At 39.2% G+C, this 18,257-nt stretch overlaps 1 protein-coding gene across 1 annotated transcript in view; it reads right to left on the reverse strand.

Annotated features, from left to right (window-relative positions):
• LOC107534485 (alpha-fetoprotein-like) overlaps positions 1–18,257 on the reverse strand; it is a 28,377-nt gene that overhangs the window by 2,966 nt on the left and 7,154 nt on the right. Inside the window, exons 6-13 of the mRNA XM_016209605.2 lie at positions 17,246–17,343; positions 16,116–16,245; positions 14,691–14,905; positions 13,161–13,293; positions 11,451–11,548; positions 9,035–9,173; positions 7,676–7,902; positions 3,496–3,628 (exon numbers count right to left, since the gene is read on the reverse strand). Of these exons, the coding sequence (XP_016065091.2) occupies positions 3,496–3,628; positions 7,676–7,902; positions 9,035–9,173; positions 11,451–11,548; positions 13,161–13,293; positions 14,691–14,905; positions 16,116–16,245; positions 17,246–17,343 (1,173 nt within the window). The remainder of the gene's footprint in view (positions 1–3,495; positions 3,629–7,675; positions 7,903–9,034; positions 9,174–11,450; positions 11,549–13,160; positions 13,294–14,690; positions 14,906–16,115; positions 16,246–17,245; positions 17,344–18,257) is intronic.

Raw genomic sequence — 18,257 nt, forward strand, 5'->3', positions numbered from 1 at the left:
TGGGATTATCACATTGCAACTGATACTTGTATTTTTCCTCCAGAAGTGCATCTCAAGATTGCAGTTGTTTTGATAGTAGGCCCACTGAGTTGTAAGTATAGGCTACTTAAACCAACAGGTCTTTTCACATGAACTTGTAACTCACATCTAAAAGCAGAACTTTGTCTTTTTTTATTGTTGGATTTCATGCGTTACTTTCAAACCATCACTTCAACCTGCCCAAATTTCTTCTAATTCATGTTAACTTTACTCTATATTATATTCTCTCAGTTGCTAGATAAATATCTCAGGCGATAATTACCATTCCCCACTGAACTGGAAGAGAGAATTTTCTCCTTGTACCTGCTGATGTCTACAGTTCACATTATTATTTCATGAAATGTGAGATGCCTTTCCTTTGGAGGATCCAAATTCACTCTATATAGCTGAGTCTCTTATTTTATTTCTTCCTTATGGTTCATTCTTACTCTTGCCAATGACTTTGGTTCACTTTTTTTCTCGTTAGAAGTGTCCATTCTGGCTTGTTTCTCAAAATACAGCTTTCATCTTATCTAAAACGGCTTCACCCTCCCAATAGCCACAGCTAGAAAGGCAGTCTTCAAACTTGCTCCCTTTCTCATTTAGCAGGCAGAACAGGTTTACATAACTGACTTCTAATCTCAGAGAAGAAAACAGTGAAAATGCCGGTAGGTCCCTGGAGCTGTTAGTCTTTTAACCGGACTTGGAACTTCTACAGACTGACAATTGGTTGCTTTGCTCCTGAGATCATGGATCCATGGACACTCCCGAAGCCATGAGGTATTATTCCTTATACTAGTCAAACCCAGACTCCTTTCACAGCAGAAGCACAAAGATTTACACAAACTCTTGACGATAAGATTCCAAAATATTTTGATCATCTATTCCCACATTTTTTTCTAAGCCTATTTCTTTATTAAAAAGTTATTTTTTAAATATTCCAGCCTAATCTTTACATTTAACATCCCAGAATTTTTTCACTTTTTTATAAACCTGTTATTTTTCCAATTGTTTTATTATTTCTGTTATTGTCCTTGGTTCCAACTTCTCACATATGAAAATATTGGGAGGGGCAGGGGAACAGTTTATGATTATCTGCTTTCACCTTAGAAAAGTGGTTCTTAAAGTGGTCCCCACACCAGCAGCATCAGCAGCACCTGGGAACTTGTTAGAAATGCAAATTATCAGACCCTGCCCCAGATCTACTGAATCAGATATCCTGTGGGTGAAAACATTTATTTTGGTTTAACAAGCCCTATACATGATTCTGATGCACATTCAAATTTCAGAACCACTGCCTTAGAAAAATCATACATAAATGAACTTGACCAAACTTTAGAGATGATGCATAATTACTTACAATAAGCATTTTTATCTGAAGAAGAAATTCTAACAAATTTTAATTAACATGATATATTTTTCAGATAACTTCTATTATCTCCTTTAGTTTGGGAAGAAACCCTAAAAGAAAATAGAAAAGGAAGGAGAGGAAAGGTAAAAAATATTTGGGTTCTTCAACCATTTAGTTGAAGATCGCTATTAGGCAAAAAGTATGGCAGAAAGAACACAAAAATCTTCCTATCATGCTACTGATGAAATAGGTTGAGCAAGCAGTATTCATATTTAGGAGCAAGAAAACCTTCTTGGTAATTCCAAGGCACATGCCCTTCTGCAAAAGTGTCTATTTCTGTGGCTATGGGGGTTGTTATTCAGGTAGAGACATGTTTTTCTACGAAAAAGTAAAAAGGCTTTAAAATAAATAAATAAATTCTAATATAGGTCATTATTTTTATTTTGTGTATCAGCTAGTCTTGGAGTCAGCAAATTTTTTTTGTAAACAGCCAGATAGTAAATACTGGAGGCTTTGCAGTTAATACAATCTCTGTCATGACTTAATTCTGCAACTAGTCAAGCCTATCATCGCAGGCAGAAAGCAGTGGTGGGCACTATGTAAATAAGTGGGTGTGCTGGGTTCCAGTACAGCTGCATTTACGTAAACACGAAGTGAACCTGATTTAGCCCGAGAGCTCTAATTTGCCTGCTCTTTACTAGACTAGAGATACATGGCTTTTAATATAACCCACGTGTACAATCTAGCCGAATAGGTGGAAAAGAGCACTGAAGGTAACTACGGCCTTCATGAAAACTGTTACCTGGAAAAACATTTTCCTGGGCCATTGCTAAACATAGCCCCAGTTCTAACCAGTCCCTGACTGTTTTGACTGTAAAGGCTGCTTTATTAATTGTTTTTTTAACTTTACCCTTGCATTTCCCTGCTTAGATAATATTAGCTACTGTGTCTGAGTTTCTGTTCCTCAAATCATGTCCCTGTGAGAGCAGTCCAGCAGTCTGTCCCAACTCCTCTCCGTTAATTTACATGAATATTCTGGGCCACCATGACATTTTTTGAAATTTAAGTCACACAACTTTACATCTTATGAAAAATCACTTCCTTGTTAACTATATCTATTAGATTAATTACAGAAAACAGTCTCCTGGTAGTCACTTAGGTGTATATGCACAGATAAGATACTTTTTTCTGGCCACTATTCTTTCCTCTATTCTCTAACCCCTAACTTAGTGATCATCTGGCTACCAAGAAAATAAAATCTTTACATTCCCTAGTTAGGCCCCAAATTACATTTGGTGATTCCTCCTGATTGTGTCCTTGAAAATTTCTAGAACAAAACTACATTTTGCTCAGACAGGCCTTTAAACTGTCATTTCTTTAAAATTTCTCTGTGTTTCCAAAGACACCATTTCTCTACCATTTCCAGTATATCCTGTGGCATGACTCTTGTATTCATCTTTAATCATGTTTAACACTCCTAGTTTCCTCAAATAAACATAAATGTTAACATATCCTAAACGCAAATATAGTCAATTACACCAATTAATCTAGACCATCAATTTTCAACCAGTATGCTGCAAGAATTTTTAAAACATGAAATACTTGACTATTTAGTCAGGAGCACTGCTTTTCCCTTAGATTGTCAAATAAAAAAGTGACAATGGCCAATAGAATAATAGTCCTGTGGTGTGAATGCCCTGTCTTGAACCATAAATACATAGGTCATATAATAGAGTCACATCCTATTGGTCACATCACATAATAAGGTTGCATCTGATGGGTTAATTCTTGGTACCAGGAATCCTTATATACAAGTATAAGTACCTGATTTTTTTTTTAAAGTCGCTTTGGAGCAAAAAGGGTAATTACTCTTTTAAATCAATTAAAATTATACCTATTTTTTTTGTCACATTGGCAAAGAATATGTTTTCTTGGTGTGCTGCAGAATTTTAGTAATTACTTTATATGTGCCATGGGGTGAAACAGGTTGAATATTGCTGACCTAGACTGTGATTTTCTCCTAATCTACTCTGGATTGGGATAAGGAAAAGAGGTGTGTTGTTGTTGTTTTTTAATTTTAATAACTCCTAAGAGTGCAAAGAGAATAGACAAGGAAGCAGAAGTACCTCTTCTTGGAAACACGTTCCAGGCTTTCCTGCTTGGCAGCACGTCTTCACCAGGTGAGTGAAATGCGCCACGACTGGCTGGAACTGCATCTCTGTTGCATTCGGTTTCCGTTTCACAAGGTTGCTGAGGAGCCTGGATCAGAAATGAGTGGCAAAAATAAAAGCACCCCTGAGTCCCAGAAGGCCAGCTTGCAAACCTGCCTTACTTGCTTATCTGCGGAATCTAACGAACAAAATAAATAAACAAAATTGAAACACACTCATAGGCACAGAGAGCAGACTTACAGTTGCCAGAGTGGGGGACTGAGCGAAAGAGGTGAAGGGGTGAGGTGCAAACTGGCAGAGCAAAATAGTCAAGGGGACGTAAAGCACAGGGGGAGCAGAGCCAACGACACCGTAATAACCCCGCGCGGTGCCAGGTGCGCACCGGAAATATTGGGGGACCACTTTGTAAATTAAATGATTGTCTAACCACGATGCTGTACACCTGAAACTAATACAAATTAATATTGAATGCAAACTGTAATTGAAGGTTAAAATTTAAAGTTATTTTTTAAAAGAAAGAAAAATGATACATACTTATAACTAAAGAATTATCTTAAGTATAATTTCATAAAATAATAAAGGAATCTATTTACCATGGAAAAAAATAAAATGAAAAAGTCACAAGCCAAACATTCAAGAACTCCAATTATCTACAGGCACTAAATAATTTAAATGCCTTTTTTTCTAAAAAAAAAGAAGGAGAAGAAGAAGGCAGCAGCAGGTCTGGGAGTGAGGCTCAGAGCACGGGCCTCAGGATGGCATGTTAGCTCTCCTTGGCACTCCAGACATAAAGGCTGCCACTTCTACGGCTGGGGACTCCGCGCCATGCGGAAGCGGGGTGCCCGCCCCTGCCAACAACTATGTTTCACACTTGTCATGGGCTTGCAGTTGACCTACCTCTCCTGCCCTTTTCAGCCCTTCTCCACTCTGGTCTCTCTACCCACCAATCAGAGTGCTTTTATTTAGAAATATTTCCTCTAATCCTTTCTGTTATTTTAGTTTAAAAGTTTTAAATTTACCTTTTTAAATCTTACATTTTATTTTTAATTCTCAATGCCATCAGCTTGTTTTCAGTTTTTCATTTCTATGGCATTAATCTTATTTTCATCAAGTGTATACACCCTTTCATTTAAAGCACATTCTAGTCTTTAGATACTGTCTTAAATCATCACATTTCAATTCAATATTTGTCATTATTGGGTTTGAAATTCTTTTACTTGGAACTTCCATGTCCTTGTTATTTTCTGTCTTATTCCACGACTTCACCTTCCACCTTCCCTTTATTATCCTGCTGAATATTTTCTTTCCCATGTGTGTGTGTGTGTCTGGGCACCTGCATTTATGCTGTGAGAACCGGCCAGTTACACAGGGTGGGTGCCATGGAGAAACCCCTGACACTGCACCAGGAAGGTCGGGGTTTCCAGCCTGGCCGGGGACTCCGTATATGGGTCTACCCAGACCCCCACCCGGTTCTCTTTACTGCCTCCAGCACGTCTCTCCTACGTGCTCTTTTAAAAGCCGTAGTTCCTCTGGAGTCGATGCCATCCCCCCTTATTCCTGTCGCGTAAGAAGCTTGGTCATGCGGCCTCCTTTTTGATGGCTCGAGACCCAGTTAATTGCCTCAGTTTCCATCATATCTTGACATTCATCCTTGTCTGTAGTTTCATTTTTTAAAAATGTATCTTATTGTTGAAAGTATTACAGATGTCCCCCTCTTCCCCGTTGGCCCCGTCCCGACTCCCACCCCACCCCCAGGCCCTCACTGCACCACCGCCCATGTCCATGGGTTATGCGTATGGATTCACATGTGGCAGGCTGATTACAAAAATGGACCCATTGTCCACCTTTCTCTGTATCCGTGTCTTTACAATGTGGCATTTCAACTCTTGCTGTCGAGAAGTGAAGCCTGTTTCCCCAGCCCTTTAGTCTGGACTGGCCCATGGCCTTCCCTGCAGCAGACCTGGCGTCGCGCGGCTCCCAACCGGCCCTCACGAGGCCCCACACTCCCTCCTGTCCCCAGCCCCTGCGCAGGAGCCCAGGCTGGCTTCCCGGCGAAGGCCACCGCAGCGGACACAAGCGTCCCAGCGAGGCCACCAGCTCCCCGGCGATCTGGCGGCTCAGTGGATGCTCGAGGAAGCCCTGCTGAGGCTGGCGACGGCCGGCCCCGGGAACACACACCAATCACATCCATCCCTGAGCAGTAATGACCGATTCCATGTTAAGCCACTACATTTTGGTGTGATTTGTTTTGCAGCAAAACTAACACATCGTATGAGGAAAGGGTGAGGGAAAAGAGGTTTGACAAGGGGCTGCGACAGCGGGACAAGAGGGTGAACAACAGTAGGATGACAAATACTCTAACAGGTGCTGTGAAGGCAGGAGCCGAAAGAGCACTGCGGTGAATCCTCTTGCTGACTTCGAGCAGAAACCCTTTTTGAATAGAACGCACATTGGGAAACCCTGACCAAGGGTAAAGACATTGTATCCTGCTGGCGATATTTCTGATCAGTAGGCTTCTGTATCGGTAACAGCCCCCAAATCAAAACAGCACTTAGTAACAATAATAACTTATATTGATAAAATTTTATAATTTATAAATGTTTTATATACATTGTATATATTTATATCATACACATCATGTACAAACACACATACGTGCATTTCCATGGTCATATATAAGTTCAGAAAGCTTTGCACACCGCTCCCCTCACCTTCCCCTAGAGGCCCACCTTCAGATTAAGCGGGTAACAGCCCTGCCCTGACCGGTGACTCTGCTGGCTGAGTGTTGCCGTGCACCGAGAGGTCGCCAGTTTGATTCCCCATCAGGGCACATCCGGGGCTGCGGGCTCGATCCCCCGTAGGGGGAGGGCAGGAGGGGGCCCATCCATGTTTCTCTCTCTCATCGGTGATTGTCTCTCTCTCCCCCTCTCCCTTCCTCTCTCTCAAAAAAGAAAAAGAAAAAAAAAATAACTACCCTACCTCATTCTCAGTTGGTAGTCAAATAATAAGGATCTATCTTTAGTCAGCAACGCAGAGTAACTGGAGAGTATTTCTCTATATAGTTTCAGAAGCAGAAATTTGGTTGCCAGTGACAAAAAAAATAGATTTCTACTTAATAAAAAAAGATGAGCTTTTTAGTTAAGCATATCTAAAGATAAATAGGCTGCTTTAAGCAAATGGTCTTCCCATCACTGTAAATATTCATGGAGGAACTGCACAATGTGTTTTAGAAGGGTTTCCTAAACTTGGGGTGCAGGCAATGGGTTAATATCTGTTTCTTTCCATTTCAGTATTCTTTGGTATTACATGCTCAAAGATATATATGGCATTTAAACATTTATTTCCAGTATTGTGAGTTTCTAGTGATATCCTATTTTCCTATATTCTGAGAGGTTATTACAAAGCCTTATTTAGTACAAGAAACTGCATTACAGGGGTGGGGGAGTGGGAGAAGAAGGGGATTAAGGATTTAAGGGGTTGAATTCACAGGCATTTCTACATGATCACCCAGCTGCCACCCACTAGTAATCATCCAAAACCACTGTTCCGGACATATACGACAGCCATCCCTAGCACCTGCGGGAGAAGGGGCAGTGAAAGTAATGACACACTGCGAGGTGATACACATCACTCTAAGGGACTGTCCCAAAGCACTTCCAGCATGCTGGTCCTGCAGAGCCTTCGTAGGTCCTATGGCCTGGATGATGCTAAGTCAGAACAAGCTAAATAGACTATTGCAGGGCTTCTCCAACTTCCACTGTTAATGGGAGGTATACATTTCTGAGAAAAGCAAGGAAATAAGTACTCCCAAACTTATTTGATCATGGGACCATATCTGCATGAGACTCCTTGTAAAACTAACATCTGAAGTTCACATTTTAGGAAAAATACATTAATGTACTTCTATGTCAATATTTTCTGATCAACAGACTTCAGTCTCGTTAACTGATCGAGTTGGGGAAGTACCCGTGACAGCCACAATTGCAAAGTTGCGTAATATTCTCAGTTCTACTTGACCTCCGACGTAACATTTAACTGCCCCATTCGTCATGTGGTACTTACATCTGCACCCACTTTATGGTTCTCTGCACCTGCTCCTTTGTTGGTAAAGAAAAAATTCAACAAAGATTCTTACTTTCGCTTTTCAGTTTGGAATTCCTCCTCCTGAGCTTTGCACAAGTCCTCTCTAAGGCTGATAAGTTGGTCACAGGATAAAGGTGGAGAAATGTAAGTTCCATCGACTTGCAGATCATCAAAGCACAGCTTCCTGAAGGCGTAAGAGTGACCACAACAGTGACTCACGCCAGCATTGATAGGCTCTGCCTCATGTCTTCTGCATAAAGCTCCAAGAATTAGCTTAGCCTTTCCCAGAAGAGAATTAAAATAAGTGTCATTAAGTTTGTCATCGTTATTGTCTTACCCATAGAAAATAAGATTATATTTACATATTCTCAAATTCCAGTTTCTGCTAGGTCAGCCTGGATTTCACTGTTTGGGAAAAAGGAAGAGTGTCAGGTGCAGCCTGGTTCTTAGACTTGTCCTTTCTCTTCTGATCATCCTGAAGTTGAGTTCCCCCTATGTATCGCTTTATCTGGCTGTTCATCTGTATCCTTTATAATACCCTTTATCAACTGGTAAACATAAGTGTTTCCCTGAGTTCTGTGAGTCACTCTAACAAATTAATCAAACCCTAGAAGGGAATAGTGGAAACCTCTGCATATAGCTAACCGGTCAGAAGCACAGATAACAACCTAGACTTGCAATTGTCATCTGAAGGGAGTAGGGAGCAATCTTGTAGAACTGAACCCTTAACCTGTGGGATCTGAGGCTATCTCCAGGTAGACAGTGCCAGGACTGATGTAAATTGTAGGACGCCCAGCTGGTGTCACAGAGGATTGCTTGTTGTGGGGAAAAACGCACATACAGCTGGTGTCAGCAGCGTTGTGAGAGTGCTAGTACTGTGAGAGTGAAGAACACAGGAAGAAGACTGGGTATTTTTTTCCTATACATTTGATTAGGATGAGTTAGTCAAAAGTCAGCATTGTCTTTGAAGCTGCTGGCAAACTTGGGGTGGCAGAGACAATACAATATGAAGGTGATGTATTGTAGAATTATGTACCTGTAACCTGTATAATTTTATTAACCAATGTCACCCCAATAAATGTAAATAAATAAATAAACAAACAAATAAATAAATAAGTAAATAAGTAAAATCACTTTTGTTGGCTTGAAAATCCAAGAAATAGACCCGGGGTATGATCCAGGCAAAGGCCTGTTGAATCTGACATCCCTAAGGTCAGGGAAGTGATAGTCTTAACCTTGTTGCTAATCAAAGCCAATTGGTGTGAGCTGACCTGAAAGAATTTCTCGAGGGCAGAATTATTAAGCTCTATTGACAGTTCACAGATGTGCCCACTGACATGCGATTGATTGCTGAGGGTTAGAAAGTAGAACTTTCAAAAACAAGCAAAGGTGAAGCCACTGGTGTGCTTACTGCATCCTCCACGCAGGCGAACTGCTGCTGGTCACTCAGAGGGCAACACTTGGTGGCGGCGGCAGCCATGTCCTTCGTGAACATCACCAACTCTTGAGCAGACAGTTGTGGGGCTTTCTGAGTATAAAGGACCAGGAGCCTGAAAGAATGATTTCCTCTTACTCGTGACAGTGACTAAAATGAAGAATTCCACAGAGTTTTTCTCAATATCTGACATTGTCTCTGACTGAGGTTAACTAAGGCATTAAACTGCGTTTAATTCTGCCCTTTCAGTCCTTGCGCCAGTGGCCCACTGGCTTATTCAATTACCCGTCCTGCCTTCCAGCCTCACACATTATAATGCTGTGTTGCCTAGAGAAGGGTTTTTCAAAGAAACACAAACAATGCAACAGTGGGTGTTCCCTCTCTTGCTCCCATGTGACCGTATTTATGTGAAGACTAATACTGTACCCCTAATTACACCAGTACTTAGTAAAATCCTATTTCTCTGGTTCTGCTTACTGGGAAGATTCAGCTGTTAAGATTTTTCCTTTGCTTCCAATTGGGAACATTTGGAAAAATATCAATCTCTTTCATGTACAATGTAGAAATGTGAATATTCATAACAGTTTTCCACTTGTTTCTGTTAAAACTGTATCTGTAGAAATATAATTTGAATAACTTGGTCTTGTCAGACTCTGAAGACTTTAGAAATTATTGTCTTCAGGGAAAAATAAACTATAAAAAAATTTGCTCGACTCTGATTCATCTTTTTCTACTTATCAAGGATAACTATGAGAGCTAATTTGGATGGCTGCAAATCCAGGCTTAAACAGGTCCTCAAATAAATATATGTATAGGCCATTAAAGCTGTTATTAGTTGCCTACAATGTAAAGGAACAGGCACTACAGCAATAATCAGGAAACAATTCCTACTTTGATAGGACTCAAACCCTAGTCGGGGAGATAGGTGTACAGAGTGCTGTGGGTGCTCGTAGAACAGTATCAAATCCCATCCCAGGGAAATGAGGCAGGACTCCTGGAGGAAATGACATGTGAGCTGAGATCTGACAATAACTAAAAATGAGCTGGGTAGAGGGAAAGGAAAGTGGGAGAGGAGCATTTGGGAAGTCATTGAATGTGATTTTTGTTTTCTTGATTGGGGGGTGGTTGTAGAGAGGAGAGGAAAGATAGCTTAGTTACAGAATTAGATTTACATTGTTTTTAAGATAATTATGGTTGGTGTATAAAGAATGGATTGGAGGTGGGCACAAGAAAACATGATTGAAGAAAAAATTTGTAGACCATTCCAAAAATGCAGCTGAGAAATTATTGTAGCCTGAACTAGAAGAGTGTTGGTGGGAATTGAGGGCTATAAAGAGAGATTTTTAAAGAGAAAGACTCTACAGACTTGGATTTGAGGGGGTGGAGGGAGTCAGAGTCAATTCTTGCATTTATATTATAATGGAGTTGGAGGAAGGATTTAGCTAGAACATCCAGTGAAACCATAAACTTAATCCAGTGGTTCTCAAATTGTGACTCCTGGACCAGCAGTATCAGCATTCCTGGCAACCTGTTAGAAGTGAAAATCTTCAGGCCCCATCCCAGACTTTGGAATCAGAAACTTTTAACAAGTCCTCCAGGTAATTATAAAGTTTGGGAACCACAGATCTAATCCTTAAACTAGACATTAGCAGCTGAATACAACATAAAAGAAAAGTAATAAACCAAATATTCTCTCTGGAACAAGAATACTTTTTCTGGATCCATTATTCTGGACATTTAATTTAAGATCAATAATGCAGGACACTATATCAAACTGAACTTTTCCTCAATACTCTGTTTCTAAATAGACTATCTCAGTGTGATCCTAAAGATTCCTAAATTTTGGCTTTTGTTTTTTTGATATATTAACCTATGAAATAGAGTGGGATATACCAATCTCTCTGCATATAAGTTGTTATGTGTTCCTCTGGCAAATAACTAAGGTATCTGTTTCATCTCTACTCTCAGTGGTGAAAATGCTAAATTTGCTTTATGGACCTGATTGGAAATGGACAAAGGGACCCTACAATAGATCTCTGTTGCAGCTTTGATTCAAAATCGCAGGCAAAGCCCTAAACTAACTGTCCAGGTGTGAGGGAAGGGCCCCTGTGAGACTGCAGGAAGGCAGCCAGGGTCTGCTTGGCTCCCTGACCTCTGGGCATTGACTGGAATCTGGAATCTGGAATCTGGCCTGGAAAACAGTAAAAGCACCCAAAGTTATGTGGACATCTATCGTATGCAGACAAAGATAGCTAGGTTAATTCTGAACTAACTTTTTCCTTGGCCTCTGAGATTTTAAAGTTGAATGTAAACTCTTTGCAAAGCTTAGCATCAGGAGTTAACAAAAACTCACTAAACAAGTATAAATCTGGACAATATCTTACAAGCATACCTGTCATGGAAGTTACTATCTCCTAATTTCTCACGTAAATCACAATGATTTTTAACATGTTCATGGCTTTCACGAACCACTCTTTGGAACATCCCTTCCTGAAAAATAAAGATAATCAGTGTTTATCTATCATTGCAACAATATATCTTCAGGTAAGATTGCAAAACCATCTTCTGTAAGAGTTTAATGTAGCTGTTTCCCTAAACCCAGGGCTTTATGTACTTACTGAGTGAACAAAACTTGAAAAACACGTTTTGCTAAAACAGGAATGGCTTGTACTTTGTGGAGAAAAAAATGGGACAGTGAGATTGATACTCAGTTTCCCGTGATAAAAACTCATTTGTGATCAAATGACATATGTTACAAGCATAAGGCAAATCATTTATTCATCAAGACAAAAAAAGATCATTAAAGGTAGTTTATAAATGTAAGGTTAATTGGTCAGCGTGTGTGTATGTGTGTGTGTGTGTTTATTGTTTATTTTTAACAATGCCACCTTTTTACATAAATAGCAAATATAGAGATAAAGATATAGGTATAGAAATATAGATATGTACTAAGAAGTCGTGGTGTAATAAAAACATGTACCAGCCTTGAATAGGGTAAAATACTGCATAAATACACATTAATAAATCAAAGGAATTCTCAGAGATAACTGCAAATTCAAAGAGTTCTTGAACCACAAAAATAAATCCCGGTGGGAAGGTACACGTGACCTTGCAGGCTTGGCACTTTGGTAGGAGAACCAAACCCAGTCCCTGATCCTAGTAAGTAGTGTTTATTATAGGGGGAATGTTGCCAGACACATAAACTATTGCCTGGACTTAACCCTTAGCCCTGTCCTTCCTGCCCATGTGGCACCGGGCAGTCCTCGGAGCCTTCTGAAACATAATTTCCCCCCATCTATAAAATGTTGCTAGCACTTCTGGCGTCACCTATGTTACCAAGCTGTTATGAGGGCCAAATGGAACACGGTTATAAAGTCGCCGTGTTAATCTAACACCCTGCTCCTGTGAGGCCCTATTATCACAGTGATTCTAGCGGAGGTCTGCTGGCCGTGCCACCAGGGGGTGCTAACCTACAGGAGGCTCAGTCCCTTTCGTTTCTCCTTGTCTCTGGGAACGGGAGGATGCTAAGGGTACCTCCCTGTGCCTAGACCGGTCAAGAGAGTCCCTTCACCCTCCACCCCCACCCCACACTCTATAAATATGTAAGCCATTGGTTAGAGTAACACGAGCCAGGGCAACCTGTTTCCTGGTAACCCGTGAAAACCAGTCGTCACCCAGTCAGATCTGTAAGGCCACCTGCATTTTTCATGTCAAATGCATAACAGGAGCTGCTGCCTGTGAGCAATATGATTTCTGGCCTGAAATAAGGACAGTTTCCAGGCCTGCTTAGTAGAAACAGTCAGCCTTCCCTAAGAGTCCGCGGTGTCCTGCTACCTGCTACTGTGCCAAGCAGACCTTCACTCTGAAGAGGAGAGTGCACAGTGACGCTTCCACAAAGCACAGACTCTAAGAGAATAACCTGCACAGAGTCGCGCTATGATGATGCGGCCTTTGGCCCAGGCGGCAATGATGTCCCATGAACTGTGCTTGCGTTTAGCAAGAACATGCATAATCTTACAAAAGTATGGCACTAACAGCACTGTACGTTTTTCTGTTTGTAATCCCTCACAAGTAACAGGTTAAACAATAAAAAGGCATTTACCCCATGTCTATAGCATTCCAGAGGATTTTCTAATTTACAGCATTTTTCCAATAAATTTTGATATACTGTATCCACTCTTAAAATCACTGGAACTGCCAACTCTGGATGTCTTCTTGAATATTCATAAAGAAACCTGTATCCATATGAAACATATTCGAAAGTAAACAGTAAAATTCAAAGGCTACGAGTTTTCTTTCAAAAGCCAATTATAATTATGAAACTTATTTAATATTTTAACTGACCTTAAGACATTTGGAAACCTTGGGAGGTTGGCAAGGTGGTTTTATTGACTACATTTTGAGACCAGGAAACCAAATCAATAAAATTATATGATTTCTCTAAAGTTCTTGGCTCAGGGTCCCTACTTACTTTCACGAGAAATTAATTTCAAGTATTTGGGTAAGAACACATTTTTCTCAATGACCTTTGAGGTGAGATTTCATAAGTATTACAATTCTTTTTTAAAGAAAGTGCTGGCTAGGTATTAAATCAGAATCTTCCCCTCTTTTCCATATATACCTTCAAGTGTAAGTAGGTCATGCATAGTCTACACATTTTGGGGGGTTATAAGAAAAGAAATTTAGACTCTAGAATATTTTCAAAGGAATCATGGAATCACAGGAGACATCTTAAAAGTCATCTTATCAACCACCTCAGTTTATAGTTGGAACTCAAAAGCCTGGAGAAATTTATTGGCTTGACCTACATTCCAAAACTCATGTATGACAAAGCTAGACTGGAACTCAAGTCTCCCAACTCACAATCTGATGTGAATTCCACTAGAAAGCTATGCCTATCAAATTGTTCAGTACCAAATGCAAGTTTAGGAATAAGTGGGTTCAGGAAGTAACATTTACTTTTTAAGCCAGTATCAAATGCAATTTCAGAAATACAGCTATGGACATTCTACAAAAACTTTAAAGAAATCTCAGAATCTTATACTTTGTTAGAATGTAGTTGCTCCAAATAACACTACACAAAGTGACTCTGGAACTATTTCAGCCATACAGCAATATTGCCTTAATATTACATATTAAAATCAGTTTGTCTTATGCACAAAATAACACATACTTCTGAATGGACACCAGAGATATAAATACTCCATTCATATCTCTAATCTTTAAAAGCCACACCATGGCTTTGGTAGCAGGTATTAAATTAATAGCTGACCAGGTATATCAATCTGAATCTCTTACTTAGACAGGACTCTAAGTCTGTTAGAGCAAGGGTTGCAAACAAATGCCCTCCACTACATTTTTTAAAAATTTCTGTATTAGTTGTGAACATTTAAAAATCAAAAGGCTTTCAGCATCTCCCAGTAGACCTTGCAGTAGACCTAACCACCCAGAACCTGCCAACTTTGGACTCCACAAAACATCTCCTGTTGATCACATTTCCCACTTAATCACTCATTTACATCATTGGCTAAACTCTGTCATCATTTAAGTTTACAACTCGATACAATATTCCAAAGAATCCATAAATATAATATCCCATCATTAAGACAGATTTTACAAAACTCTATATTACTCTTGTAGGAAATCATCTTGCTTGTCAGTGAATTGTTTGCATACAAATCGGTCTTCCGTAAACCTGCTGAGCGGCAGGGATGAAAGATCAGGTTTATTGTCATTTTCGGAGTTGATAATGCACTCCCCTCTAAATGGCACCGGCAGCGCACAGCATGGAGTGATCTTGCTGGATAGGACAGCCTGTTTAGAGCAGGTGTAGTTCATAAGCTGGCTCTGCAACATAAAAGGGAGCAGTTATTTTTGATGACTTGATTCTAAGCTTATTTATTTACTGTAATTAGAAGAAAACCAGAGAAAAAACTTTGCAACTTACATTGCTCTATCCTTGGCAAACTGAGGGGCCCCAAAACTCATTTGTAGTGATTCATTCTAATAAGAAAATCTTCTCTATTTGACCTTACTCAAGTGTCACAGTCTCTTTTAACATCTCTTAAAGAAGTTAATGGGAAACAGATCATATTATAGTTTCCATGTTTAGCTCAAAAAAATGCAAATAAAGAGTTTTATTGTCTTGCTATTGTTGCTATTGTTGTAAGATCTCAATTTAAGAAATATTTGTCATTTGCTATATATATTACAGTAATATTACTATCATACTTACATACTTAACATGTAACTATACATAAATACATACACACAAATAATTGTGTGTGTGTGTGTGTGTGTGTATGAATAAGCTAGTCTCTACACTTAAGCTACTCACAATCTAGTTGGAGCGCCAAATAATTAAACAGTAATAATGCATTATAACAGAAGTTGTAAGAAACGTGTATATATGATGCTTTGGAAGAAAAAAAAAAGATTTGCATTCCAGACCAGATGGAGGTCAGAGCAAAGATCTTGAACAATTTGAATCTTGAAGGACAAATAGAAGTTATTTAGAAACAAATGAAGAGGAGGAGCATTCTATAACCATTCATCTTTACATGTAAAGGATCTTAGAGGTAAGAGAAAGCTGTCACACCAGTTTGTCTTCATCCCTGCTCATTGCACAGACAAGTTCTTTCAAACCTTCACAGAAAGGTAAGTCTCAATACTATTCAATTTATGTCAGAAAATTAAAAGGAAAAAAATTCTAATTCATTATTTAGAAGTTAGCATAACTGAATACCAAAACCTGATGAATGATAATTACTTTTTAGACACACTGTATACCACTATCACCTTTATTTAAGAATTACAAGTTTTTTAAGTTAAATGTATTCGGGTGATATTGGTTAATAACATTATACAGGTTTTAAGTGTACAATTCTATGATACACCGTTGCCTTGCATGCTTGCCACCCGAAGTCTAGTGTCCTTCTGCCACCATATATTTGACCCCTTTAGGCTCTTCACCCTCCCCCAATTCCTCTTCCCCTCTGGTAAGAATTACAAGTATTTTAAAGGCCGAAGTGAGTTTTAAGAAACCAGATGATCTTACCCTGCCAAGCACACATGCTACTGCATTTCCTTCACAACAAGTCTGATGCAGATTTTTAACATCAGCAGCCAGTCTGGCAATTTCAGAAAAGCTGGCTTTAGGTTGTTTTTTAGTCAACAGAACCAGTTCCCTGAAAAAAGAAAATATTTTAAACAATATTGTGAATTAGATAATTTCTAAAATTAGTTCTAGTTCACTGAGTAACCAAAAGGATAGAAACACATTTGCAAATGTAGGGTGAAGGGAGTGTATTCTAAATTATTTCTATTTCTTCTATGATGGCACCCAGAGCCATATAAGATCTAAGTCACAAAATAAACTTGATATAACATTCCAAAGAATCCATGATTCAACTCATAATCATGGATACTATAGTCATTTTAATCATTTAAATTGTTGTTAAGGAGTTGAGTTGCTTAGAAAGGTAATTGGATATTTATCTGATCTGACTTTCCAAATAAAATTCTTCCTCATCAAGACAATAAGGCATCAAGACAGGAGGCCTTGGTCTCCCTTGCCCCTCTCTGTTGACAACTGAGCAACATCCCTGAAATTTCTTGGGAAATAGGGAAAGCAGCCTGCCTTATAAGGAGAACTGAGCTTCCAGGCTGCCCAATGTTATCTTCAGTTGGGAAAGGAGGTGATATAAGGTAGATGCATATCTTCAGGGGTCAACTTGGACAGAAACACAATCTGAGCCAGGAAAGAGACATAGTGAAGAACATCAAATTCTTCTCCCGCCTCATTCCCCTCCATCCCCACCCCCCAAAACGCCTCTGGCTTTCTGTTCTATGTAACACTGGAGCCAGAATTTTTCCTATCTTCCCCAAGAGCAGAATAGCTCTTGTCTTCCAGGCTTTCCCATGCAGAACAATTGCATGCCTGCTTCGGAGCACATGGAATCGTTTGTGCCCTGAGGAAGAGGCTGAGGGGTCTGAGCAGATGGAAGAAGCTGCGGGAGGAGATGAAGGGTGGGCTTGAGGACTGTGCGACTTCATGCACAGCCCTGTGTGTGGAGAAAGGAACCAGGTTTGTGCCGAGAGATATTATTAGATGATTTTTCTAATGAGTTTAAATCAGCAGGGGTGATCCAGCAGCAACAAATCCACAAATCTAAATAGGTAACTTACACTGCTTTTGCTACTTTGTGGTTGAATTGAATCCCAATTTCACATAAATGGTGATGCCTCAAAGATATTCCTCTAATGTATTTTCTGATGGGTTGTAGCTGTAATTAGAGAAACAACTCATCAAAGAAATATGGTAGTATGGAAAAAGTTAACTTCATCATTAGTAAAGAAGAAAGAAGGGTAAAAAATTATGTATCTCTCCAAAATCACAAAGTTTTTAGTGTCTTATTTAAAAGAGGCCAAATACAACAGCATACTTTGGGGGCTTTTTGTGTGTGTTTCATAAAATAGCATCTTTCTTCCCCAGACATCACTTGTTCCAGTGATCAAACATCTGGAAAATAAATGAGAGCAAGAAGCAGTGAAGGAAAGTCCAAAGAGGCCCCAGAATATATTCAATATGTCTTACATTGTACTTTGGTTTTATTCAAGTTACTAACTACCACCTCAGACATGCCTCCTGGTATTACCTATAATAATAGATATGTCTATAATGCTTCAGTTTCACAACATATATTAATGAAGTTCCCCAAAAATATATTCATATTATTTAACTCAGGATTTTACTTTTGAAACTACTGCAAATAAACTTTTCTAAATAAATAAAAACTTAATTACTCAAAAACTCATGTATGTTTTATGATAGCAAAAATACAGAGACAAATAAAATGTCTCAACAGAGAGAGGGTTAACTAAGTCATAGCACAGTATTTTTGAAAAATGTGTATTTCTAATAAAAAGTAAGATGTTTAAACCTCTCATCAAAAATCTATATTCAGTGTGACCACAACAACCTACAAAATAAAGTCTGTAAATAAAAATAAATAAAAGGAAATATACCAACTTTGATAGCGCTGAGTGGTAGGAATATAAGTAATAGTTTAAAATTTCAGAAAAGCTCTATATTTTCACTGAAAACATTATACTGACCAAATAATATTTTTGCTTTGGCTAACTGCACCTTACAGAACTATTTTTTAATATGTTTTTATTGATGTCAGAGAGAGGAAGG

The sequence above is a fragment of the Miniopterus natalensis genome, chromosome 1 (assembly GCF_054644295.1).
Source record: "Miniopterus natalensis isolate mMinNat1 chromosome 1, mMinNat1.hap1, whole genome shotgun sequence".
Taxonomy (NCBI): Eukaryota; Metazoa; Chordata; class Mammalia; order Chiroptera; family Miniopteridae; genus Miniopterus; species Miniopterus natalensis.